The sequence below is a fragment of the Elgaria multicarinata genome, chromosome 13 (assembly GCF_023053635.1).
Source record: "Elgaria multicarinata webbii isolate HBS135686 ecotype San Diego chromosome 13, rElgMul1.1.pri, whole genome shotgun sequence".
Taxonomy (NCBI): domain Eukaryota; kingdom Metazoa; phylum Chordata; class Lepidosauria; order Squamata; family Anguidae; genus Elgaria; species Elgaria multicarinata.
The window spans coordinates 32983511-33009319 of record NC_086183.1 but is presented as its reverse complement, the minus strand read 5'-3'; the positions used below and the strand labels follow the sequence as shown (position 1 = coordinate 33009319).

Below are 25809 nucleotides of genomic sequence, written 5' to 3'. Positions count from 1 at the left end.
TTAGCTGGCAAAGATGTCTACCAACTCCTTTTGCGGCCATTCCCCCAAATCTTGCAAGCTCAGCTGGGAGTAGACCAGGCGCTTGGCACGCTGATAGGCTTCAGCTTGAATCTAGTTGAAGGAGAGAGAGAGAAGGAACAGGTATGGAAGGGGAGTAGAAGAGAAAAGGTGCAGGACACGGAATCATGGGCTCAAATTACAGGAAGCCCAATTCCGGCTGGACATTAGGAAAAACCTGCTGACAGTTAGAGCAGTACGTCAATGGAATCAATGACCTAGGGAGGTCGTGGGCTCTGCAACACTAGAGGCCTTCAAGAGGAAAGCCCCGCGTTCAGTTCCTGGCATCTAGCATTCAAACCTGGTCCTTCCATCTGCCCCAGACAGCATGGCCAGTGGCCAGAGATGCTAGGAGTTGTAGTCCAAGACATCTGGAGAGCATCAGGCTGCTTTAGGGTTGGTCGTCAGATTCCTCTTGGAACAAGAGCCGTTCTCGTGCTCTGAGCGTGCAAAGAGTACTTTCAACAGGTGTCTCCATCTAGTCTCAAACAGCTGGGACCAGGGTGGGGTGGGGAGGGAGGGGAGCTTCCTCAGGTGCTGTAATGTTCAGGTAACCATCAGCCCTGGCTGCCCCCTTCCCAAGCACTCTTCAAATACTTAAAAGGTTGTCCCACAAAGGAGGGCCAGGATCTCTTCTCGATCCTCCCGGAGTGCAGGACATGGAATAACAGGCTCAAGTGACAGGAAGCCAGATTCCGGCTGGACATCAGGAAAAACTTCCTGACTGTTAGAGCAGTGCGACAATGGAACCAGTAACCTAGGGAGGTGGTGGGCTCTCCCACACTAGAGTCATTCAAGAGGCAGCTGGACAACCATCTGTCAGGGATGCTTTAGGGTAGATTCCTGCATTGAGCAGCGGGTTGGACTCCACGGCCAACTCTACTGTTCTATGAAGCTCCAAACAACCACCTTGAAGACCCTGCTACTTGACCCAAGATGAAAACAATATAAGGAAAACCAAAGAATTCTGAAGGGCTGGAAAGGTTCACCTTGGCTTTGTGATAGGTGGGCAGCAACGTCAGGTCCGTTCTCTTCATCTCCTGAGCCACCTTCCTGAAGGATTTCAGCATGGCCGCCTTACAAAGCCGACTAGGGCAGAACTGGTCACCTGGATTCGTAATGCTGAAGGAAGTAAGAAGAATTCATGAGAAGGCTCTTACACGAAGACCCAACATCAAGCCATCAAACAAAGCAGGCTCTCTGTACAACGATGTACCCCAGCACAAGTCAGCCACTGTACTCGGAAGGGGCGCAAGCAGAAATAGCGGAAATTGCTGAGTTCTGGCTCAAATGTGCGAATTCTATGAACCAGTCTTTCCTAACCTGGTGCGTTGGACGGCAATTTCTACTGTATTTTGTATTTTGTGGTTTTAGACTGTTGGTGGTTTTATTATGGTTTTAATTTTTGTGAACTGCCCAGAGAGCTTCGGCTATTGGGCGATATAAAAATGTAATAAATAAATAAATTTCCACTATTCTGGCTGGGATAGATGGAGATTGCAGTCCAGCACATCTGGAAGGCTGCTGTAATCTTTATTTACGGCAACTGAAAATTCTAAAAAACAAAAAAAGTAATGTATTATTATTATTATTATTATTATTATTATTATTTCTTACCCGCCTCACCCTCTGGCTTGAGGCAGGGAACAACATCTAACACAAAAATATAAAATACATAAAACTGATTAAAAACATAAAACCAATACATTATTAAAATCTTAAAATCTTTTAAGACATCTTAAAATTCAACTGGGTAGGCCTGCCGGAAGTGTTCTCATGTCTCCCCTCAGTCTTCTTTACTCCAGGCTAAACATGCCCAGTTCTTCCAGTCTCTTTAGCTGTATACATTTTGCCACATACACACTTTTAAAGCTTACAGGGACACAGGTGTAAAGGTAACTAGAAGGGATGTCCTGCACCTGGGAACAACGTTACCCTTGACAGCATCCTGCCTCCAAACATACAGACCCAAAATACAATTTGGCACAGAACAGACTAACAAGTTTGTTACCCTCAACCACATTTCGTTTAGGCTGTGCCAAACTTTTGTAAACCGCCCAGAGAGCTTCGACTATGGGGCAGTATATAAATGCAATAAATAAATAAAAAAAGAGCCGGAAACATAACTTTACCAGAAACCACCGTCTCTCTTTACTTTTCACTAGCACCCCCTGTTCCTGAACAATCCAAATTATTTATTAGCACAAATTATGCCCACCTAAAATGCATCGTTTGCAAGAACCGGTTTTGCTTTGCGAGAAGCTGCAGGATTTGGTTGGCGGACTGTAGATTAGTTCATTTACAGTAAGCCAAAATGAATTACTGGCAACACAGATCTCATAAGGCCCAGTGTGGGCACCCACCATGACCCTCAGCGCCCCAAACTCACTCCTTTACTGCCTTCCCGGTGGACGCATTCACAAGTTCCAGCATCTCATCTCCACCGCACCAGTTAAGGCTCTGGGAGCAACATCCTGGTGGCGTGTCAAGAGGGGCCACACAGGGGCCTTTGAAGAGGTGCACCTTTTTCTGGCTATAGGGCTTTGGGAAGTCCTCCTTGGCTCCTAGTTGCAGGCGCTCATTGATGACCCGGTGAAGGATGGTGTGGTCTTGATAAGGGTCAGCTGAAACAGACAATTTGAGAGAGAGAGGGGGGGGTAATTGGTGGGAGATTCAGGACAAATCAAAGGAAGGACTTCTTTACGCAGCACATAGCTAAAGTATGGAACTCACTACCCCAAGATGTAGGGATGGCCACCAGTTTGGATGGCTTTCAAAGGGGGTTGGATCAATTCCTAGTGGCGAAGGCTATCCAGGGCTACGAGCCCTGATAAAAGAACAGAAACGTCCTGCTCTTCTGGTCCCAGTCCTGCAACCCACTCGCTGCCCTCAGGAAGCCTCCCATTGAACAAACACCAGGTTTGTAGCCCGGTTCAAAAAGGAAAAGACCCCAAAAATAATAATCAGAAAAAGTTGCATTCTGCTGGGCTTTCTCTTTACTATTCATGCAACATAATAATTAGGCTAACACCCTCTAAAATTAGTGTTTCTCAAGATAGATATATAGATGTATATAACAGATCACTATTTAACTTACATTTACAGTGAAACAGCTGTACACTATTCAGAAAACAGGTGGATGTTCATATCATCCAGGGGATTCTATGTTTTTCAAGCTCCTGGTCTCAGGACCAAAGGGGGTGTAGCAGAGGCAGTAAGGCTGTGTGCCCCAGTTGCTGGGGAACATGGGTGGGAGGGTGCTGTTGCACCCAGATCCCTGGCCAACGGCTGGTTGGCCACTGTGCGAACAGGACCCTCGGTCTGATCCAGCATCAGGGCTCTTCCAATGTTCTTAATTATGAAGAGAACTCCAGAGACTCCCAACCCTGCTGGTGTGAATTAAGCAGCAGCTGGAGATGAAGGCAAAGGAGCGAATGGCTCAGTCACCCCCTAGGGAACCCTGCCTTGCCCACAAGGACAAAGTGTACCCCATCATGTTTTTGGTATTCCCTTTCAGGAACATCCCCTGCCAGACGTCTCCCCCACCCTGAGATGGCCATGTTTCGTTAGTATCCTGCCATGCAATACTGGACCAGGACGGAAGTTTTTCATTCCGGGTCCAGAATCAAGGAATCCACCCTCTCTTTCCTGGTGCAAGCCTGCATTAATTGCTTGTCCACTCGGAGACCATAGGAGAACGCTGGTACGGTGCAAGCTGGAACCTTCCAGCTGGGCTCCGTGGTAAAAACATAAACCACCTAGGACAACGCTGGTGATGTACACGGGGTGGATGATGTGGCTGAGGAGGGCGCCCTGGAGCCCCAAGACACTCCAACGGGTCAGCTTGTCACTGCCAGAGACACAGTAGACGTAGGCGGACAGCACGCTGGTCCAGCAGTACGAGACAGGCCTGAGCACCCCTTTAACGCTGACGTGGATTCCGACAGATGGATTCGGCTGTGACGAGGCAGTTCTGCAGGCAGAAGGGTCCAAACGGGAAATGGCATCAGGACAGTAGGGGAGAGTGGTGATAGGGCTGGCTTAGTGACGACTGAACGATCCCAGGGGAACTGCCTTCCAGAAGGGTCTGGGTTGGTCAGTGCCTGGATGTAGGCCAACAGGCAACCCCATGGGGGAAGTAAGGCAGAATAAATTTTTTAAAAAATCTTTTCTTCTGTACCCCAAAAGCGGTCTCCTAGATTGGAGAAAGCATAACGCTAGCCCTTGACAAAAAAAACCCTGATAGGAATCTGGCTCCGGAATGGCCATTTTGTTGGCTTTCAAAAGAGGGGGGGGGCTGCAGCTCAGTGGTAGAGGCCCTGTTTTGCATGCAGGAGGCCTCAGGGAGCAATGAAAAATTCCCAGAAATTTTGAAGCCATGGGGAAAAAACGGTTTTTTTCCGGGGTTTTATTTGTGTGTGTGTGTGGAAAAAACCCGGAAATTTTCAGAAAAATTGAAATAATGCAATATTAGCACTTTGGACAGATTGAAAGTCACTTTGTTACTTTAGGAACCTAAAATGTCATTCTGTCCAAGTTGGTTTGGCTTAAAATTATTACATTTGGTATATTAAAAGTACAGTGTATTCAAACAATTATTACAAATTTTACTTTTTTTTAAAAAAAAAAAATGGAGCTACAAGCTCCTGAACTGTTAGGAACACCTGAACTGTAAGGAACCTGTAAGGACTCTAACCTGCACCATGTCATACTCTGACCCACACGTCGTACTCACTGGAAGTTCTCCGAAGCTCCTCTAGGTGCTCGGCTCAGGTAGAGATGCAGGTAGTACTTTGGCTTCAGAGTCAGATGCACTCCGTCTTCTGCCAGGCAGAAGATGCATTTCTCCAGGGCGGTGGGGCCTTGGCTGCAGTACATAAGCAGCTGCTTGTAGAAGTACCTGAAGAGGATTGACGGGGTGTGAACCACAAGCAAAGGCCGCCCTAGCGTGAAACACAGTTGAGCCGCCTCTTCAGCGGCCAGGCTTCAGACGTTATCAAAGGGCACAAAATGGGAGACAGAAAAATCTGGCCTGAATGCACAACCCACTGGGAAATTCTGATGCAAAAGTCCTGCTGAAATGAACAAGAGATCCCCGAGTTCATCAAAAATAGAACCCTGTGTAGAAAACAGCAGCATCAGAGAGGTCAGGAATAAACTTTCCAACTGTCTCGCTAGAAGCATGCAAGAATGCCTCTGAGCAGAAGCAGAGTGATGTTCCTGGACCATTGGTTAATCCCAACTGTTCTCTCATATTGGGGATCAGGAATAAGAACCTCTCCTGATTTCCAGGCAGGATTGATTCCCCGGCAACTCTCATTTCAGGAATTGCACATCGCCCTCCCTGACTTGCTCGTCGTTAAAGGCAAGGGTGGAACCAAGTAATCTTCTACAATAATATTATTAGTAAAAGGTTTATTAAAGTGCCAGGCACCTGGCACTTTAATAAACCTTTTACTAATAATATTATTGAAGATTACTTGGTTCCGCCCTTGCCTTTGGCTATTTTTTACTCCCCTATGGGGTTTTCTTTATTTTCGCACTTGCTTTTCGTTAACCAGACTCATAAACCCAGCACTGCACATCAGAATGGGGAAAGGGGGCCGTACCTCAGCAATGCTCTGCGGGCAACCACCAGGCCGTGCATATCGTGGATTCTCCTGCCACGGAATTCCATCCAGCCCTCATAGCACACGTCACCTGTTCCGAGGGCAACCAGCTCGTAAGTCTCCTTGTAGTTGCTTGGACTGTCTTTAACCTCTGAAGGGACAGGACAGGAGCCATGGAAGTATCAGCTGGGATTTCACAGACGGGCTCAAAACAGGGAAGGAATATCCATATGGGCAACAACCATTCAGGAACAGCCCTTCACCCAGCATTGGGGACGGGTTAACCATTATGCTGAGTGGGGCAAGAACCAAAGGCGTGCACAGAAGAACATCAGAGGATCCCTGAGGCTGGGTCACACCAAGGGTCCACCTAGTCCAGAACTCTGTTTACACAGGAGCCGACCAGGGACCCACAAAGCAGGGCAAGGTGAAGCAACAACACCCTCCCACCCATGTTCCCCAGCAACTGGTGCACACAGGCTTACTGCTTCGGAGTTCAGCTAGATGCATTTTCCCCTCCCTCCCAGGTGATTCTCCCTTGCATTTCCTTCCTCTGGAAAACAGCTCTGCTGGATCAGATTGAAGGATCCGCTGGTTTGCCACAATAGCCAACCAGACGCCTCCAGAAAGTTTTTATTATTATTATTCATTTATTACATTTTTATACAGCCCAATAGCTGAAGCTCTCTGGGCAGTTCACAAAAGTTAAAACCGTAATAAAACAACCAATAGTCTAAAAACACAAATACAAAATACAGTATCAAAAGCACAACCAGGATAAAACCACGCAGCAGAAATTGATATAAGATTAAAATACAGAGTCAGAACAGTAAAATTTAAATTTAAGTTAAAATTAAGTGTTAAAATACTGAGAGAATAAAAAGGTCTCCAGCTGGCGACGAAAGGAGTACAGTGTAGGCGCCAGGTGGACCTCTTTGGGGAGCTCATTCCACAACTGGGGTGCCACAGCGGAGAACGCCCTCCTCCTAGTAGCCATCTGCCTCACTTCCTTTGGCAGGGGCTCACAGAGAAGGGCCCCTGTGGATGATCTTAAGGTCCAGGCAGGTACATATGGAAGGAGGCGTTCCTTCAAATAACTTGGCCCCAAATCGTTTAGGGCTTTGAACGTTAATACAGTAATAGTACAACATTGCTCTCCAATACCACCAGAGCACAAAGATGGTACATTTTTCCATTGTTGCTCTCCAACAACTGGAACTGAGGGGTATGTGGCCTCTGAACCTGGAGAACCAGAGTAGCCACCATGGCTAGTAGCCAATGCTAGACCCTCCGCCTGAATCTCCTCCATGAATTAATCTAACCACCTTTAAAAGTGTTCTAGGCCAATCCCTTTGAAAAGGTTGTTTCAAACAAGCAAAAAAAGACAGTGCGTGACTCACCTCTCTCCAGTATGAACGCGGCCACACTGCTCAAACAACCTTGGTAGCTCTTCTGTTCTCCAATAAGCATTTCGCACATGTCACTGGTAATAGCGGCGCAACGCTGCTGGTGGGTGATTTCCATTTCTGGTGGAGGAAAGACACCAAGCAGGATCTAACACCTCGAAAGTGGTTTGAAAATGGAATATGGAATGTGTCCTGGGCTCCAACAGTTGTCAAACCTGTTACAAACGGTAGGGCTGTGATCCGCCTCCGACAAAGGCGGAGACGGATCGGGTTGGGGGAGCTGCGGATCGAGACGAAGCGGATCAAGACGAAGCGGATCTTTCACCTCGATCCGCAGCTCCGAAAAAAAGGTAAGTGGGGGCTTACCTGGCGCTGCCGCAGTCCGTGCGGCGACAGAGCCAGGTAAGGGGCAGGGCGGCTTACCTGGCTCTGTCGCGGTCCAGCAGCGGCTTCAACTGAGGCGGAGGATTCAAACCGGAAGACCAGGCCGCGGCGGCCTGGTCTTCCGGTTTGAGTCCCCGGCCTCAGTTGATGCCGCCGCTGAACCACGACAGAGCCAGGTAAGTTTTGAGGGGGGAGGGGGCCTTACCTGGCACCGCCGAACTCTGATTCAGATCCGGAGCGGCCCATAGGTGGATCGCCGCGGGGCGGAACAGACCTGATCCGGAAGTTGCGGATCGCGATCCAGAGCAGATTGGGGGGTCCGTGCACAGCCCTAATAAATGGTTATAAAGGAGCAGGTCCGTAGTTTGGGAGTGCTCCTGGACCCATCTTTCTCACTGGAGACCCAGGTGGCCTCGGTGGCCCGGAGCGCCCATTATCAACTTTGGTTGGTACGCCAGCTACGCCCGTTCCTGAACAGGAAGAGCCTAGCCACGGTCATTCATGAATTGGTAACCTCACAACCAGACTACTGTAATGAGCTCGATGTGGGGCTGCCCATGTGTGTGGTTCGAAGCTGCAGCTAGTGCAGAACGCAGCAGCAAAGGTGCTCACAGGAACACCTCGCTCTGCCTACATAAAACCAGTGTTAAAAGAACTGCGCTGGCTGCCTGCTGGCCATGTACAAGGTCATGCTATTATCTTACAAAGCCCCAAACAACTTGGGACCAGGATGCCTAGCAGACCGCCTCCCCTTATATACACCCAGGCGATATTTACGATCCTCAGCGGAGGCCCTGCTTGTCATCCAGACACGGAAAGAGTGACACCATGAAGAACCTCGACGGCGGGGCCTTCTCTGTAGTGGCACCCACCCTCTGGAAAACCCTCCCTCGTGGGGTTCGGGAGGCGGAAAATGTAATAACTTTTAAACAAGCCTTCCCTGGACTGTAACTTTTTCTGGTTTTTTGTAATTTTAAAGTTTTAATCTGGATTTTATGGTTTTAATTGTAAACTGCCCAGAGAGCTTTGGCTGTTGGGCAGTATAAATATGTAATAAATTAATAAATAAGCAAGCAGTAGTATAGATCCTGCCGCAGTTCTCTTTGGGATAACGGTTTTGACACCCACCCACCCTGATGGCTGCTTATTCTCCAATGTTGGATGGCGTCCAGTCTTTGGGGGCAAAGGTGGGCAAAAGGTAGAACAGAAACTACTGGTAGATATCTGAGTGATTTGCAGTAGATGGGCCAGGATTTCTGATGCCCAACTGATTAACAACAGCAGCAATAAAAGTACTTGCCGACCCCATTATATCATTTTAAATTATACTGCTGAAACGAAGAAAGCTTCAGCTAACTGGGAACGGATGGACTTGGGGCACCATTTGGGAGTACACCTCCAAAACTTGTTGAGGACACAGGAACTTAGGAAGCTGCTTTATGTTAAGTCTAATATTAATCTTAATCTTAAATCTAATACCAGGAGTGCATTTGCACAGTTAAAGCTAGTGCACCAGCTGCGCCCGTTCCTAGAGCTGTCGGACTTGGCCACGGTGACACGTGCCTTAGTTACATCCCGATTGGATTACTGTAACGCGCTCTACGTGGGGCTGCCTTTGAAGACTGTTCGGAAACTCCAGCTGGTTCAAAGAGCTGCAGCCAGATTGTTGACCGGGGCTGGTTACAGAGAGCAGAGAACTCCCCTGTTAAAACAGCTCCACTGGCTTCCAGTCTGTTTCCGGGCACAATTCAAAGTGACGGTTATGACCTATAAAGCCCTATATGGCTCGGGTCCAGGTTATCTGAAAGACCATATTCTCCTTTATTTATTTATTTGTTTGTTACATTTCTATACCGCCCAATAGCCAGAGCTCTCCCTTATGAGCCTGCCCGTGCTTTGAGATCTTCTGGAGAGGCCCTTCTTTCAGTCCCACCATCTTCACAGGCGCGCTTGGTGGGAACATGGGACGGGGCCTCCTCGGTGGCTGCTCCAGTGCTCTGGAACTCTCTTCCCGGGGAAGCTAGGCTGGCTCCCTCCTTGATGGGCTTTCGGAAGCAGGCTAAAACGTGTTTGTTCCAGCAGGCCTTTGGAGAATAATCTGGTCCTCCATCTATGTTAAGGTCTTGTAATTTTGTTGTGTATTTTAAACGTTTATGGTTTTGTTCCCCCCGCCCCCCAATGTATGTTTTAAAGTTTATAAGGCCGCCTTGAGGCCCAGCATTGGGCAAAAGGCGGGACACACATAAACATCATCATCATCATCATCTAGCTCAGTGTTGGCTTCACTGACAGGTAGAGGCTCTCTGGCGTCTCGGGAAGGGGTCATTCCCCACTCCAGCACTTAAAAACGGGCACCCTAACTTTCCTAGGGTGGAACCCACCACCAAGTGTGGTGAAAGCAAAAGACCACCAGCCATTTGACCGTGGCTCCTTAAAAGCAGGAAGAGCTTAGAAAAAAATAAAAAATTCAAAAGGCTTCTTGTTACGAAGGACACATGGAAGATATGGGTATAAGAGAGAAAATAATGGGACAAAGAAAAACACATTTTCTCAAGTGTACATTCTTACCAATAAGCAGAGGTTTTACTGGATGAACCTGGAGAGCGGGCAAACCTGGAAAACACAAAAGACACACCCGTACATTGAGATGAAGAGGCATACTGAGGCACGGCCGCTCTGTGCGAAGGCAGTGGGCAATTCACTGAGCCCACCCCACCATGAATACCCACCCAGCTCAGGTTTGGCGAGGAAGCTGTCAACTCCAAAATCTTCTTTCGGTGCCAGGCCTGCGGAAATACAAAGCGACAGGAGTGCCTCTGAACATGTACAATGTACCTTCCCTTCAGAACTGAGCAATGACAGAGGGTACACCCATGGACTTGAAGATGGAAGCATTGACTTCAGCCCTGGAAAGAGCCATTAGAAGACCAAATTAGAATCATAGAATCTCAGAATAGCAGAGTTGGAAGGGGTCTACAAGGCCATCGAGTCCAACCCCCTGCTCAATGCAGGAATCCACCCTGAAGCATCCCTGACAGATGGTTGTCCAGCTGCCTCTTGAATGCTTCTAGTGTGGGAGAGCCCACAACCTCCCTAGGTAACTGGTTCCCTTGTCGTACTGCTCTAACAGTCAGGAAGTTTTTCCTGATGTCCAGCCGGAATCTGGCTTCCTGTAATTTGAGCCCGTTATTCCATGTCCTGCACTCTGGAAGGATCAAGAAGAGACCCTGGCCCTCCTCTGTGTGACAACCCTTTAAGTATTTGAAGAGTGCTCTCATGTCTCCCCTCAATCTCCTCTTCTCCAGGCTAAACATGCCCAGTTCTTTCAGTCTCTCTTCATAGGGCTTTGTTTCCAGACCCCTGATCATCCTGGTTGCCCTCCTCTGAACACGCTCCAGCTTGTCTGCGTCCTTCTTGAATTGTGGAGCCCTAGCTCCTAGGAAGTAACGGCAGAGGTTGTCTACCTGAGTCAATAACGTCCTCTCGCAGTTGCAGAATTTAGAGTACTGGATTCTATTCTCAGCCCATGGAAAGGGAGGGTTGGGGAGCCCCCGGAAAGTTCTGCAGGACCCACAAGACTCACCTTTCTCCTCCAACGGCTCCCCTTGCTTCCCAAAAGCATCATCCGTGGGCTGATCCCATCCATCCAGGAGAGGCTTCTGAAAAGAGGCCGAGGACAGGAGGGGTGCTGAAAGAAAGTTGGTGGGGAAGTGAGGGGAAGGGGCGCAAGGGCAGACAGGCAAAACAAGCGCTCTGCTGGATCAGGCCAAAGGCCTATCTAGTCCCTGGCACTGTCGGGGTAGCTAAGTTTCTCTCTGGTGAGAGAGAAGACAGCTGGAAGATTGAAGTGTGGAGACACAGCCAGAAACAGCAAAGATAACTAGAAACCACAGTAGGCTAGAATTCTTCAAGTAACATTTACTGAGGTTATAAATTTAGGTTGATCAAAGATATATACAGCATACACAGCATGTAACAAAATGCAGCAACAGCATATACACAGGAGAGAAGTAAGGTACATTTAAACACTGGACTTATATATACATTAGACCAGCCTTCCTCAACCTGGGGCGCTCCAGATGTGTTGGACTACAACTCCCAGATTAGCCAAAGCTCTCTGGGCAGTTCACAAAAATTAAAACCATAATAAAACAACCAACAGGTTAAAAGCACAAATACAAAATACAATATAAAAAGCACAACCAGGATAAAACCACGTAACAAAATTGATATAAGATTAAAATACAGAGTTAAAACAGTAAGATTTAAATTTAAGTTAAAATTAAATGTTAAAATACTGAGAGAATAAAAAGGTCTTCAGCTGGCAACGAAAGAAGTACAGTGTAGGCGCCAGGCGGACCTCTCTGGGGAGCTCATTCCACAACCGGGGTGCCACAGTGGAGAAGGCCCTGCTCCTAGTAGCCACCTGCCTCACTTCCTTCGGCAGGGGCTCACGGAGAAGGGCCCCTGTGGATGATCTTAAGGTCCGGGCAGGTACATATGGGAGGAGGCGTTCCTTCAAATAACCTGGCCCCAAACCGTTTAGAAATGCGACTTCTAAAGCACTTCCTGCATTAAAATATGTTGTAAAAATTAACCACCTCTGAGTTCATCAGTCCAGCTCTGCCTTCTGTTGCTGTCACAACCAACAGCACTGAATTCAAGCTACGGCAGCAATTCACTATGGCAGCACCTACCACCTCTCATTTACATGGCCTAATTCGCACCCGTTACCACTTACCCTTTCCTTGCGCAGCGCCAGCAGCTTTGGAGGCGTCTGAAGAAGGAGGAGGATGAAGAGGCTCTTCCAAAGCCGGGGACTGAAGTTGTTCTTCCTTCCAAGGTGACTGGGGCTCACCTTTCTGAAGCGATGCTGCCAGTTTCGGTTTCCGGGAAACCATTCTTGCCATCTCTTCTCTCTCCATCTTTCAGGAAAGAAGGAAGACAGACAAAGATGAAAACTCTCCATTTTCGAGGAAGAACATTCAAATTACACCTTTCTACTGGATTTTTTAAAATAGCTAAATGAAGCATGTACCCAAACTGCCACACATTTGCTGCTGCTGCTGCTTTCATAAATAACTCAGGAGCCCACACTCGAGGCCTTCAAGAGGCAGCTGGACATCAGGAAAAACTTCCTGACTGTTAGAGCAGTAATGGAACCAGTTACCTAGGGAGGTTGTGGGCTCTCCCACACTTGAGGCCTTCAAGAGGCAGCTGGACAAGCATCTGTCAGGGATGCTTTAGGGTGGATTCCTGCATTGAGCAGGGGGTTGGACTCAATGGCCTTGCAGGCCCCTTCCAACTCTGCTATTCTATGATTCTATGAACTACAAACCATGGGTTAAAATGTATTTATATTTATTTATTTCATTTTTATACCGCCCAATAGCCGAAGCTCTCGGGGGTGTGTGTGTGTTGTCCCTCAACCACCCAGAGTTCCAGGTTCAGACATTGCATCAAACGGAGTATTCCTGGCTTGTTCATGATCAGGAATGCTGGGAGTTGTAGTCCGAAATCATAGAATCATAGAATAGCAGAGTTGGAAGGGGCCTACAAGGCTATCGAGTCCAACCCCCTCCAGATATAGCTCTCCAGATATTTATAAATATAAATATCTGGAGAGCAACAAGTTGGGGGGAATCTACACTGTTGCTTTTAAAGCGCTTTAAAGCACTTTGAAAACGTTTTGAAAACTGTATATGCAGTGTGTCCTGGGCTCCAACTGTTGTCAAAAATGTTATAAAGCGCTTTAAAGCGCTTTAAAGCAGTAATGTAGATCCCCCCTTGGAGAGGGCTGAGTGAGGAGACAGGACTTTGGGGTGTCCCAAAACAAAGGGGGGTCAGATGAAGAGAGAGAAATGCATGTGGCAGGGAGAGAGTTAACGGTAGGGCTGGGTGGGGGTCTGGGGGAAGGAGTGAATGGGGGGGCGTCTGTTGGGGGGGGGGGAAGGAAGCCTGGTAGTTCATGTGCAAACACAGCAAAGGAAGGTAAAGATGCTGGGGATATAGGGGTCAGTCCAGTCCTTGGGATGGCAAGGAGGCAGAGCAGGGGGTATCAGAATGTGGGGTGGACAAAAGAAGGGGTGAATAGAGGAGGAGGGCTGGCTGGGACATGGGAGAGGGGCAAGGCTCATGCAAAACGTGGGGAGGGGTGCTGCTTCTCCCCCATCTTCCTACCCACACCAACCTACTCCCAGCCAAGACCCCAGCCCTACCTTTCCTCCTGCAGGCCCACTTTGCAGCTGCTTCCTTCGCCTGGGAAATAAAGGGCTACACCTGGTAGGAGGAGGCGGGATCCACCCTGGCTCCCTGACCAGCCAATAGGGCGAGGAGAAAGGAAGGTGCAGTAGCGACCAATCAGGCGCGGGGAGAGAGAGCGAGCCCGGGGTTTCAAAACCTTCTGACTGTCTCCTCCCTGGCCATAAGGGCTTCCACCTGGTTGGAGATCCGTTGTTGTTATTATTATTATTATTATTATTATTATTATTATTATTATTATTATTATTATTATTATTACAACTGTCTGTCAGTGGGCTGGACTCGAGGCCTTGTAGGCCCCTTCCAACTCTGCTATTCTAGGGTGACCCTATGAAAAGGAGGACAGGGCTCCTGTATCTTTAACAGTTGTATTGAAAAGGAAATTTCATTTGTACATATGGAGAACCTGGTGAAATTCCCTCTTTATCACCACCGTTAAAGCTGCAGGTGCCCTGCCCTCTTTTAAATCTGGTCACTCTAGTATAGCTCCTGCAGCCCTGTCCTCCTTTTCATATGGTCACCCTAAAGTCTGTTCTGATTCTATTGTTATATTTATTTACATCCTGCTTTTTGCCCAATGCTGGGCCTCAAGGCGGCATCACAACCTTTAAAACATATACATTAAAAACCTGTAAATAGAGATATACAAAAGTTAAAAGTATATTAAAACATATTCCAATATTAGAACATTTTAAATGACCATTTTAAAAAGTCCTTGACCCAGACGGAGGTCCAGTTAATTCACCAATGTCTCAGGGGCCCAACTTCTGAGGATCTCTCAGCCGCAAGAATACACCTGCGTGTAGGGTGACCCTATGAAAAGGAGGGCAGGGCTCCTGTATCTTTAACAGTTGTATTGAAAAGGAAATTTCAGCAGGTGTCATTTGTATATATGGAGAAGCTGGTGAAATTCCCTCTTCATCACAATAGTTAAAGCTGCAGGTGCCCTGCCCTCTTTTAAATCTGATCACAGTATAGCTCCTGCAGCTTTAACTGTTGTGATGAAGAGGGAATTTCACCAGGTGTGAGTTGCCTACAAATGACACTTGCTGAAATTCCCTTTTCTATTCAACTGTTAAAGATACAGGAGCCCTGTCCTCCTTTTCATATGGTCACCCTACCTGCGTGGAGATCACAAAACCCAGCGGTAAGAAAGGGAATAGAGGATCTGCCTTTGGAGCAACGGATACTGAAGAGGAAGATATGGCTCCGTCCCGGGTCTGGCTTTCACAACCAGAGATGGGGCAGATTTGGAAAAGTGTCTTTATAACCAGGGATTTAGGGGAAGTTGTCAGTTATTTGGCAAAACCTGGTGCCTTCTAAGACGTTTTGGACTTCAAATCCATAAGCCCCATCCAGCATGGCCAATGGTCAGGGGATTATGGGAGCTGTAGTCCAACACCTGTGGAGGGTGCCTGGCAGCCTACCCCATCTTTCTCGGTGGCTTTTGTCAAATAACCGTGGCTTCTCTTCGTAGCTTTAGTTTTACAAACAAATTTGACTTGGGTGTTTTACAGTTGCTGGGAATTCATAGGTGTGTACTTGTTTCGATTGGGCTGCAAAATTTATGACGACGCTTTGCAGCTTGACTCGGGGTAGTTTTACTCAAGAGTAGTTCTCACTGACTACAAGGGGACTTGCGTACAGTTATTTATCTAAACCAGTGGTTCCCAAACTTTTTCAGGTCACCGCCCCCTTGGTTCCACAAACTCATGCCCAGTGCCCCCTACCCTACACTATAAAAATCATTATTCAGAATAGCGCTTTTCAACGACCCACTAAGGAAGATAATAATAATAAAATTCAAAACAGTAACAATTTATTGAATATTTATTCAAAATCCAATTACATCTTTTCCCTCCCTCCCTCGGCAAGCCTGGGGCGGGTGCTTCCCATTTAAAGGGGCTGTGCTCCTTTGGATTCTACTGGTCTGGGTGCTGGGGCTGAGCAGCGGCGGTGGCAGCTTGGTGCAGGAGCTGAGCTGAGAATGAAAACAGGGCCACACTACACACGGCCCCTTTAAATGGGAGGCACCCGCCGCAGGCTTGCCAAGGCAGGGAAAAGAGAGCAAACGCCTCTGTTTTGCAGCCAGCGTGGCGGGGCACACCAAGCAGGGTATATCACTTCATTAGCGTTTTGGTGCTTTTGCAACATTTCAATTCACCGTTAAAAGGACTCTTCTTAAATGGTATTAATGCATGTGTGGATTCTTCCCCTATATGGCTTGGGACCAAACTACCTTCTCCCATAAAAATGTCCCTGGGTTTTAAGACCTTCTGGAGAAGAGCTTCTCGGAAAAGACCACCTCGAGCGCCCCCTTTGCCTCTTAGCACCCCCCTGCCGCTCCCTTGCCTCTTAATGCCCCCCCCTATGCAATCCTACCACCCCCAAGGAGGGACACACTGTGTAATATTGAATATTTTACTTTTTAATGTACCATTGTGTACCAATTATGTACCACTGTCACTTTCTAATAGTAATAATACTCACTTGCTATGGGTTCTATTAACTTTGTTTTCTAACAAATATTTATTAACATTTATTCTAGGTATCCTTCAAGGAGCCCAAGGAGATTTATGTGAATAGCCCCTATTTTTATTCATCTCAACAACCCTGTGAGGTAGGTTATGCTAAGAGATAGGAACCGACCCAAATTCAGCAAACTTTGTGGACGAGTAAGAATTTAACCATGTGTTTTTCCCCAGTCTGTGGCCACTACACCACACTTGCTGTTGTCTGATAGCACGTGAATTGTCCCATATCAATGCATCGTGTACTGCACGCGTAGCATAGTAATGCTGTGCCTTACACGATAGTTACATTTTTCTTGCAAGGAAAGAGATTGATTAAATCCATCCATCAGATGAAATTTGTGCTTTTCCTACATGCCTGAGTCACCACCAGCGGGCTTAATAATAAAAATGTTCCCTTTCACTTGTTCACCTGTGCGATTTGGGGATGTAGCCGAATTGTGACAGAATTAGAACGGCTATAGAATCATAGAATCATAGAATAGCAGAGTTGGAAGGGGCCTACAAGGCCATCGAGTCCAACCCCCTGCTCAGTGCAGGAATCCACCCTAAAGCATCCCTGACAGATGGTTGTCCAGCTGCCTCTTGAAGGCCTCGAGTGTGGGAGAGCCCACCACTTCCCTAGGTAACTGGTTCCATTGTCATACTGCTCTAACAGTCAGGAAGTTTTTCCTGATGTCCAGCTGGAATCTGGTTTCCTTTAACTTGAGCCCGTTAATCCGTGTCCTGCACTCTGGGAGGATCGAGAAGAGATCCTGGCCCTCCTCTGTGTGACAACCTTTTAAGTATTTGAAGAGTGCTATCCTGTCTCCCCTCAATCTTCTCTTCTCCAGGCTAAACATGCCCAGTTCTTTCAGTCTCTCTTCATAGGGCTTTGTTTCTAGACCTCTGATCATCCTGGTTGCCCTCTTCTGAACACGCTCCAGCTTGTCTGCGTCCTTCTTGAATTGTGGAGCCCAGAACTGGACACAATACTCTAGATGAGGCCTAACCAGGGCCGAATAGAGAGGAACCAGGACCTCATGTGATTTGGAAGCTATACTTCTATTAATGCAGCCCAAAATAACAACAGTTATCAGACTTTTTCTGTCTAAACATGCATAGGATTGCACCCTTACTTAATAGATTCACAGAGTCAACCCAAGACATTTTGGATCCTGAGGCCCAGAGTAAAAATGATAATTTGCTGATAATTTGGTTGTGTTTCCCGCAATCCACCAGCTGAGATGGGCCATGTCACTTTGCCTAATGGTAAGGCCCAGAAATCCTGCTTAAACAGCACACCAAAGCACGTTGTCGGTTTCCATTTTATTTTGGCCCCATTTGGCCTCTTCTTTCTCACAGAATCTGCCGGCCTTCTGATCAGGGACAGGGATTATGTGGATTCTCCTGATTGGCTGGAAAATAAAAAATCCTCTCCTCAGCCGTGCAGGGCTTGTAAGGGGAGATGTCATAGGAAGAGGCTTCGATGCAGCCGGTGGAGAAATCACTGTGAAGCGAAACCTTTATTTGCACTAGAATTTGACGTCCCTGCAACGAAGAGGAGATGTAAGAACGGGGAGACAAAATGGGAGCTTGGAGAGGGGCACTCGTCTCAGGGAAAGATGAGGCAACCCACCTGGACGTCAGTCACGCACTGCAGTTCATATTGGTCTCCCAGGATGGGTTGCAACACTCCCATGAAGGTTTTGAGCTGAGAATGGCAGGAAGAGGAGGGTTAGAGGCAGGCTAGATAGGAGATCCCCTTCAGGAAGCAGCAAATGCTGGGTCCCAGGAGATATCCTGGTGCAATCTCTGTGTTACGTAGGGTGACCCTATGAAAAGGAGGACAGGGCTCCTGTATCTTTAACAGTTGTATTGAAAAGGGAATTTCAGCAGGTGCCATTTGTATATATGGGGAACCTGGTGAAATTTCCTCTTCATCACCACATTTAAAGCTGCAAGTGCCCTGCCCAATTTTAAATCTGGTCACTCTAGTATAGCTGCTGCAGCTTTAACTGTGGTGATGAAGAGGGAATTTCACCAGGTTCCCCAGATGACACCTGCTGAAATTCCCTTTTCTATGCAACTGTTAAAGTAGGGTGACCCTATGAAAAGGAGGACAGGGCTCCTGTATCTTTAACAGTTGTATTGAAAAGGGAATATCAGCAGGTGTCATTTGTATGCCTGCAGCACCTGGTGAAGTTTCCTCTTCATCGCAACAATTAAAGCTGCAGGTGCCCTGCCCTCTTTTAAATCTGGTCGCTCTAGTATAGTGTGGCGCAGAGCGGTAAAGCAGCAGTTTCTGCAGCTGAAACTCTCCTCACGGCCTGAGTTCGATCCCAGCGGAAGCTGGTTCTCAGGCAGCCGGCTCAGGTCGACTCAGCCTTCCATCCTCCCGAGGTTGGTAAAATGAGTACCCAGTTAGCTGGGGGAAAGGTAATCACGGCCGGGGAAGGCAACGGCAAACCACCCCGCTATAAGGCCTGCCAAGAAAACGTCAGCGAAAGCTGGCATCCCTCCAAGAGTCAGTAATGACTCAGTGCTTGCACGAGAGGTTCCTTTCCTTCCTTTTCCATATATACAAATGACACCTGCTGAAATTCCCTTTTCAATTCTCCTTTTCCGTAGGGTCACCCTACATTACAGCAAGTAAATACATACAGGTAGCTAATAGGAGCTAGGTCATATTAGCTTCTTGTCTTAATGGTCTTCTGCTCCATACCTCCAGTCTGAAAGCACCACTAGGCACACGCACTAGGCACACCCTTGCACTGCAACTGGAGATATGCGCATTTTGGATCTGTTCTAGACATAAGAGATGGGGGACAGGAATTTTCTTCTTCTCTCAAAGTGAATTTTCAAAAGAATCTGCAATATCCAGCATTTCGGCGCTGGCACTGTCAAACAGGGCTTGATCCTTTGAGCTTAGAACAGGCCCTCACACCTTTAGCCAGCAAGCTGAAGGCTGCCTGCCAGAGACTGGGCCATCTTCCTTGTTTTTCCAGGCTGCCTAGGGCTGCAATTGCTGGGGGAGCAGTTCACAAGCTGGTATATCGTAATGCGTCGCCGGAGGGCTTGGAAATTCAGCAGTAGAGTTCATAGAGTCCTTGCAGGCCGCGGGTTGGCGATGAATTAAAATTGGAAAGAGCACCTTACGGCTGGCTTCTACATCCCACCTCTCCCCAATTTCTCTGACCTCCAGGGATACCAGAAGTTAGGGCAGAATGGGTACCTGGTAGTTCCACCTACAGGATGGGACGACCGCAGCTGTTTGGAAGGCTCTGCGTAAAAAAGAGGAATGTAAAACAGTGTTGGTCGCCAGAGGAGAAGCAGAGTGAAGCGGGGCCTAACTGAAGACTGGGCTCAAACCTGCCCCTTGTGAGTTCAGTCCCTGAACCCCTTTCCAGTGTCAGCACCTGAACGTGGGTGTTTATTGCACTCCCACCCTTTTACCGGGGGTCCAGACATCCTTGTAACTAGGGCTGTGCACAGACCCCCGATCCGCTTCGGATTCCGATCCGCAACTTTCGGATCGGGTCCGCTCCGCACCGATCCACCAGTGGTTCGCTTCGCTGCGGAGCTCCGGATCCGAATCAGAGCTCCACAGTGGCGGCGGTGGCGCCAGGTAAGGCCCCCTCCCTCCTCCCCCCTTACCTGTGTTCGTCCGCGGTCTGGTGGCAGCTTCAACTGAGCCCGAGGACTCAAACAGGAAGACCAGAGTCCTCGGGCTCAGTTGAAGCCGCTTCTGGACTGAGGACGGACGCAGGTAAGACTCCCCTCCCCCCTGCCCCCTTACCTGGCTCTGCCGCTGTCGCCGCATGGGCGGCGGTGGCAGGGCCAGGTAACCCCCCCCCCCTCACGCACACCACTTACCTGGTCCGTTGCGGCTCATTGCTTGCTTCACTAAAGCCCTTGGCTCAATCCAGAACTGTAGGCCCCACTTGGGGCCTACACTTCCAGGTTGAGCCACGGGCTCTAGTGAAGCTAGCGACGGGCCGCAACGGACCAGGTAAGACCCCCCTCCCCCTGCCCCCTTACCTGGCTCTGCCGCTGTTGCCGCACGGGTGGCAGCAGCGCCAGGTAAGGCCCCCTTACCTTTTTTGCGGAGCTCTGGATCGAGGCAAAGGATCCACCTTCATCTCGATCCACTCCGCGATGCTCTGCTGCCCCCCGATCCTCTTCGCCTCCACCTTAAGGGGAGGCGAAGCACCCCGATCCGCTTCTGCGTCTCCAATCCGAAGAGAAGTGGAGCACACCCCTACTTGTAACCCATGCTTTTCCACCGTTCCTTCTTCCTTATCTTTTACTGCAGGGAATCCATCAAGGAGGGGGGAAAGCCAGAATCTCTGCACAGAGGGCTGGGTTGGGACCTGAGGAGGGGCAGATTTGCCCCACCCACCCACCCGGTCCTAAGGTTCCCCACCCATAGCTTAGCTCCAGCACCCTTCAGAATTTGTAATGTTTGTGCATTTGACCCATATTCTGCCTCCAAACTTCGGCTGGTTTTGCGCTGAGCGGTGCTACCATCGTGGGTACCACAGCACGTTCGCTGGCTCACCTGTCAATATTATATTTGGTGCGCAGGAAAAGGGCAGCCCTGAAGTATTTATTGGGGCAGTTCAGCGTTTCGATGCAGCCAGCGCAGGTCCCGTGTTTCTGCCATTCTTTCTCCCTGCGGGGCGGGAAAGAGAACGAAACTCCACAATGCCGGTCGTCACACAGCCGGTCCCTCCCTCTTTCTGGTCCTTACACCCATGGGCCAAGGCATGCTCCTTTGCTGGCTTGAACCATGCCTTGAAAAAACACGGCCTCCATGTTGGATCCATCCACCACTGTCTTTCCAAATGGGAAGGCCCCGAGGAGCCGTGATCCCATATATGGGCCGTGACACGAGCCTGAGAGAAGACAGCAGCTGAGACCTGCGCTATGTTGACAGGCACAGCACAGGGGAATCCCGGAATCGCATTGTGTAGAAAGCTCTAGCACCGGATTTAGGAGAGGGGGCAGGTCCTGATGCCCTCAGTGGTCCCCAATCTCTAGATTACCCCACATCCTCCTCCCCACAGCCAGCCTTTACCCATCCACATGTCCTCTTCCCCAATCTGTGCAATCCATCTCTATGCTTAGAGGCAGCAATAGCGGGGAGAGGAGGAGGAGGGCTAGGAGGCTCTGGGGTCACCAGTGGACCCCCAGCAGGTGCCTGATGTTGCTGCTGCCCCCTGATGCTGGTACTGTTGAACTGCGGTTGGCAGGGCAAAAGGAAAGATGCAGCCTGCAGACGATATTAACTGGGCAATCCTAGGGTGACCATATGGAAAGGAGGACAGGGCTCCAGTATCTTTAACAGTTGCATTGAAAAGGGAATATCAGCAGGAGTCCTTTGTATATATGGAGAACCTGGTGAAATCCCCTCTTTATCACAACAGTTAAAGCTGCAGGAGCTATACTAGAGTGACCAGATTTAAAAGGGGTAGGGCTCCTGCAGCTTTAACTGTTGTGATGAAGAGGGAATTTCACCAGGTTCTCCATATATACAAATGACAGCTGCTGTTTTTCACTTTTTTATGCAACTGTTAACGATACAGGAGCCCGGTCCTCCTTTTCATAGGGTCACCCTATGATAAAGATCCAGGAGCCCTGTCCTCCTTTTCATAGGGTCACCCTATGTCAAAGATACAGGAGCCCTGTCCTCCTTTTCATAGGGTCACCCTATGTCAAAGATACAGGAGCGCTGTCCTCCTTTTCATAGGGTCACCCTATGTCAAAGATACAGGAGCCCTGTCCTCCTTTTCATATGGTCACCCTAATCCCAACCTTTGTTTGTTGGAGATTTTTATCCCATACTTCCTGCCTCAAAAGAGCCATTCGAGGCAATTTAAATCACTTTACAGTTGCAAGGAAGATGCTTCACTTGTCTGTTTTTCTGGGAGCTGACTGAGGAAATGTATTTTGATTTTGGAGGCTTCTGATGACTCCCACAAAATGTTCCAGGTGTCAGAAAGCCAGGAAATGCTGCCTTGCACTGCCTGGCTAGCTCTTAAAATGGACCCAAATGTGGCCTGTCAGCCGATTAAACAAATCTTATCCAATTAAGCCAAATGTGTTTTAATCTCAACAGGCTCCATCTTAGAAGAGGAGACAAGACCCTCTTTTTAAGATGGTGCCTGCAGCTTCTATAAGCACTTATAATAAAATAATTAACCTTTTTGTGTAGAAGGCGTTGCCTGATTAATTGGGATGTCTTTTTAGTAAATGACGAAGGGTTTTAACTGATTGATCTAAATGACTTATCAATTAAAGGTTGACTCCCAGCATTCCCACACAGGCACACTCAATTTAACGCTCTCCCATGGTTTTTACTGCCTGGAGCTTACCAGAAGCGAAAATTGCTTATGTTGATTAAGGTTGGCCAATGCACGTTCAGTTCAGGCATCAAGTCCTGCAGGAAGAAGAAAAAGGGAAAGGGACTATTTGAAGCGTTCCCAGAAACGCTAGGGCTGTACCATGTGGGGAGGTGGGGCCGGTTGTACCTGGGACTGACAAAGGGACTGCTTTGTAGGTCCTGTTACCCTCCCCCGAAATGCCCTGTTCTAGGCTGGGCTTCTACCAGCAAGGAGAAAAGGACCTAGGGCCCCATGACAGTAGAATAGCGGGGTAACTCTCCTGGGTAAGGTGACCCTATGGAAAGGAGGGCAGGGCTGCTGTATCTTTAACAGTTGCATAGAAAAGGGAATTTCAGCAGGGGTCATTGGTATATATGGAGAACCTGGTGAAATCCCCTCTTCATCACAACAGTTAAAGCTGCAGGAGCTATACTAGAGTAACCACATTTCAAAGAGGGCAGGGCACCTGCAGCATTAACTGTTTTGATGAAGAGGGAATTTCACCAGGTTCTCCATATATACAAATGACACCTGCTGAAATTCCCTTTTCAATACAACTGTTAAAGATACAGGAGCCCTGTCCTCCTTTTCATATGGTCACCCTACTCCTGGGTCTGTGGGCGGAAGCTTGACGCAAAAAGGGTCTACTCACCACCAGGTCAGAGGGGAAGAGGCGCCAGTAAGTGCAACACTCCATGACGTCGCTGGGCCTGTAGATTTAAAGGGTACGGGAGACAAGTGAAGAGGGCGTGAGGACAGCAGAGCACCTGGGTCCCAAGACGGAAAAGGTCTGAAACCCCTTCACAGAGCTGCATTTCCCCAAGGTTTCCTTGGTTGGGAGCCAAGACTGTACCACCGGGATCAAAATGGGTTTAGAATTACATATGCCTCTCGGTCCAAATGGGATCATCTCACCATAATCCGTGAATGGTCCAGTTGTTTGCGTTCTTGGGCATGACACACTCAAACTTCCTTCCTAGAGCCTCCAGACAAAACGCAAAAGGAGAACATGGGATCCGGTGTTAACTTCTGTGTGACGCAACTGTAGTCACACACCATATTATCCTGAATAGTGCTTAGCTTCGCCACACCGTTGGTGGGAGAACCGGGACAAGTAAAAGGAAGGACTTCTTCACACTGCACATAGTTAAATTATGGAACTCACTACCACAAGATGTAGTGATGGCCACCCATTTGGATGGCTTTAAAAGGGGGTTGGATAAATTCCTGGAGGCGAAGGCTATCAAGGGCTACTAGCCCTGAGGGTTGTGTGCTATCTCCTGTATTCGAGACAGTAAGCCTGTGTGCACCAGTTGCTGGGGAACATGGGCAGGAGGGTGCTGTTGCACCATGTCCTGCTTGTTCATCCCTGGCCAACGGCTGTTTGGCCACTGTGGGAACAGAGTGCTGGACTAGATGGACCCTTGGTCTGATCCAGCACCAGGGCTCTTCTGATGTTCTTATGTTGATCTGCACTATGCTCTAATTCACCTCGAATCCATCCCGTTATTAATTAAACCCTAATCCTCCATGTCTGTTCCCGTCCCATCGAACACAGATAAAGCATGTCTACATTACATTACAAACTTAAGCTGGTTTGAAAATGGATTAACTATCATGGTTAAGGAAACCAAGGAATTGTACTTTTTTTTTCCCCCGCTGAAGGAATTTTGGGAATCAAACCTTTTCCCTATAAGGAACTCTTGGGATTGTGAGTTTTGCCTCTAGGTGTAGGGTGACCCTATGAAAAGGAGGACAGGGCTCCTGTATCTTTAACAGTTGTATTGAAAAAGGAATTTCAGCAGGTGTCATTTGTATATATGGGGAACCTGGGGAAATTTCCTCTTCATCACAACAGTTAAAGCTGCAGGTGCCCTGTCCTCTTTTAAATCTGGTCACTCTAGTATAGATCCTGCAGCTTTAACTGTTGTGACGAAGAGGGAATTCCACCAGGTTTTCCATATATACAAATGACACCTGCTGAAATTCCCTTTTCTATGCAACTGTTAAAGATACAGGAGCCCTGTCCTCCTTTTCATATGGTCACCCTACTTCTGTTGCTACTGCTACACAACATAGGGAAGTGTCATAGAATCATAGACTAGCAGAGTTGGAAGGGGTCTATAAGGCCATCTAGTCCAACCCCCCGCTCAATGCCAGAATCCACCCTAAAGTAGGGTCCCTGTTTACAATCTCTCACTCACCACACAGAATGAGCCCGGCCACATCTGGACAAACGTCATGCATTCCCAAGGGCAGAGCCTGCAACACAGGGATTGGAAGTTACCGAACTCATCTCTTGCACCTCCCATCCTGGTTTTGCGCGATGTTCCGCCTACCTGGAGTGCTTCACCTCCACCTGCTGCTCCTCGGGGCTGACGAGTGAGCGGAGGAAGCCCGTGCAGAAGAATCCCAGGGTGACCAAATTCACCATCATACCTGCAAGGTAAGCGGAGCTGGTCAATTAAAAAAACAAAAAACAAAAGGTAGCCATTCATCCGTGTGCAAGTTGGACATTGCCAGTGCTTCCAAGTCACTGAGGGGGCGTAAGTCTGTAGTAGAAGACATCCTCTGCATGCAGAAGGTCCCAGGTTAGATCCCCGGCATCTCCAGGTTGGGCGAAGAAATATCCCTGCTTGAAACCTTGGAGAGCTACTCTTCCAATCAGTATAGACAATACTGAGCTGGACGGACCAATGGCCCGATTCGTTATAAGGCCGCTATCTCTCTTCCTAACTTATGTGGACCTGGCTTATTCTCTGCAGCAGCAGCAGCGGACGTGCCTGACATGTGGTCCTTTCCCCGCAAGAACCGGACGCCGACTGGGGCTGAGACGAGAAACCCCGAAATGGTTTCACTTCTCTACCTCACGAGGCAAGAGAAGTGAATGTTGATCTAGGCCAGCCTTCCTCAACAACACATCTGGAGCGCCCCAGGTTGAGGAAGGCTGATCTAGGCGGTCCTTGAAATGATCGCTTTCGTCGGACCAGCTTGGGCCCATGTAGGCGTATGCAAACTTTCCAGCTTCACTGAACTGTTCATCAAGAGGAATGGAAAGAAGGCCAAAAGTACTGATGAGCAGCCAGCGGCTTCAGGACCAAACCTGGCCCTCTAAGAATGACCACTCCCACGGCTGCAGCCACCAGCTTGCCAACCCAATGGCCAGAGGGGTGCATGTCTGTCAGCTTTCCCCAAA

At 48.5% G+C, this 25809-nt stretch overlaps 2 protein-coding genes across 2 annotated transcripts; both read right to left on the bottom strand.

The window, feature by feature from the left end:
- Positions 1-12357, bottom strand: LOC134407821 (adenosine deaminase domain-containing protein 2-like). The gene is made up of 9 exons (XM_063139769.1): positions 12198-12357; positions 11040-11144; positions 7067-7192; positions 5667-5817; positions 4793-4957; positions 3816-4030; positions 2447-2681; positions 1047-1179; positions 1-111 (listed from the first exon to the last, which is right to left on the bottom strand). Exons 1-9 carry the CDS (start codon positions 12355-12357, stop codon positions 1-3), a joined length of 1401 nt encoding a protein of 466 aa, XP_062995839.1.
- A 5200-nt stretch (positions 12358-17557) lies between these two features.
- On the bottom strand, positions 17558-25049 carry LOC134408173 (ribonuclease Oy-like). The gene is made up of 9 exons (XM_063140321.1): positions 24953-25049; positions 24818-24875; positions 23529-23596; positions 23266-23323; positions 22605-22669; positions 20789-20902; positions 19463-19511; positions 17867-17941; positions 17558-17778 (listed from the first exon to the last, which is right to left on the bottom strand). The coding sequence occupies exons 1-9, from the start codon at positions 25045-25047 to the stop codon at positions 17611-17613; spliced, it is 750 nt and encodes a 249-aa protein (XP_062996391.1). The 5' UTR covers positions 25048-25049; the 3' UTR covers positions 17558-17610.
- Positions 25050-25809: the final 760 nt, after the last annotated feature.

Bases quoted from the DNA above. Each gene is read 5' to 3' on its own strand.
- LOC134407821 (XM_063139769.1), bottom strand. From the start codon at position 12,357: ATGGTTTCCCGGAAACCGAAACTGGCAGCATCGCTTCAGAAAGGTGAG. The intron at 7,193-11,039 runs GTGAGTCTTGTG...TTCCTCCACCAG, and splicing joins GGAGCCGTTGGAGGAGAAAG to AAATGGAAATCACCCACCAG. The intron at 2,682-3,815 runs GTGGTTTATGTT...TGTCTGTTTCAG, and splicing joins CATCACCAGCGTTGTCCTAG to CTGACCCTTATCAAGACCAC.
- LOC134408173 (XM_063140321.1), bottom strand. From the start codon at position 25,047: ATGGTGAATTTGGTCACCCTGGGATTCTTCTGCACGGGCTTCCTCCGC. The intron at 20,903-22,604 runs GTAAGCTCCAGG...CCCGCCCCGCAG, and splicing joins ATAAGCAATTTTCGCTTCTG to GGAGAAAGAATGGCAGAAAC. The intron at 19,512-20,788 runs GTGAGCCAGCGA...TTTTTTACGCAG, and splicing joins ACCAAATATAATATTGACAG to AGCCTTCCAAACAGCTGCGG.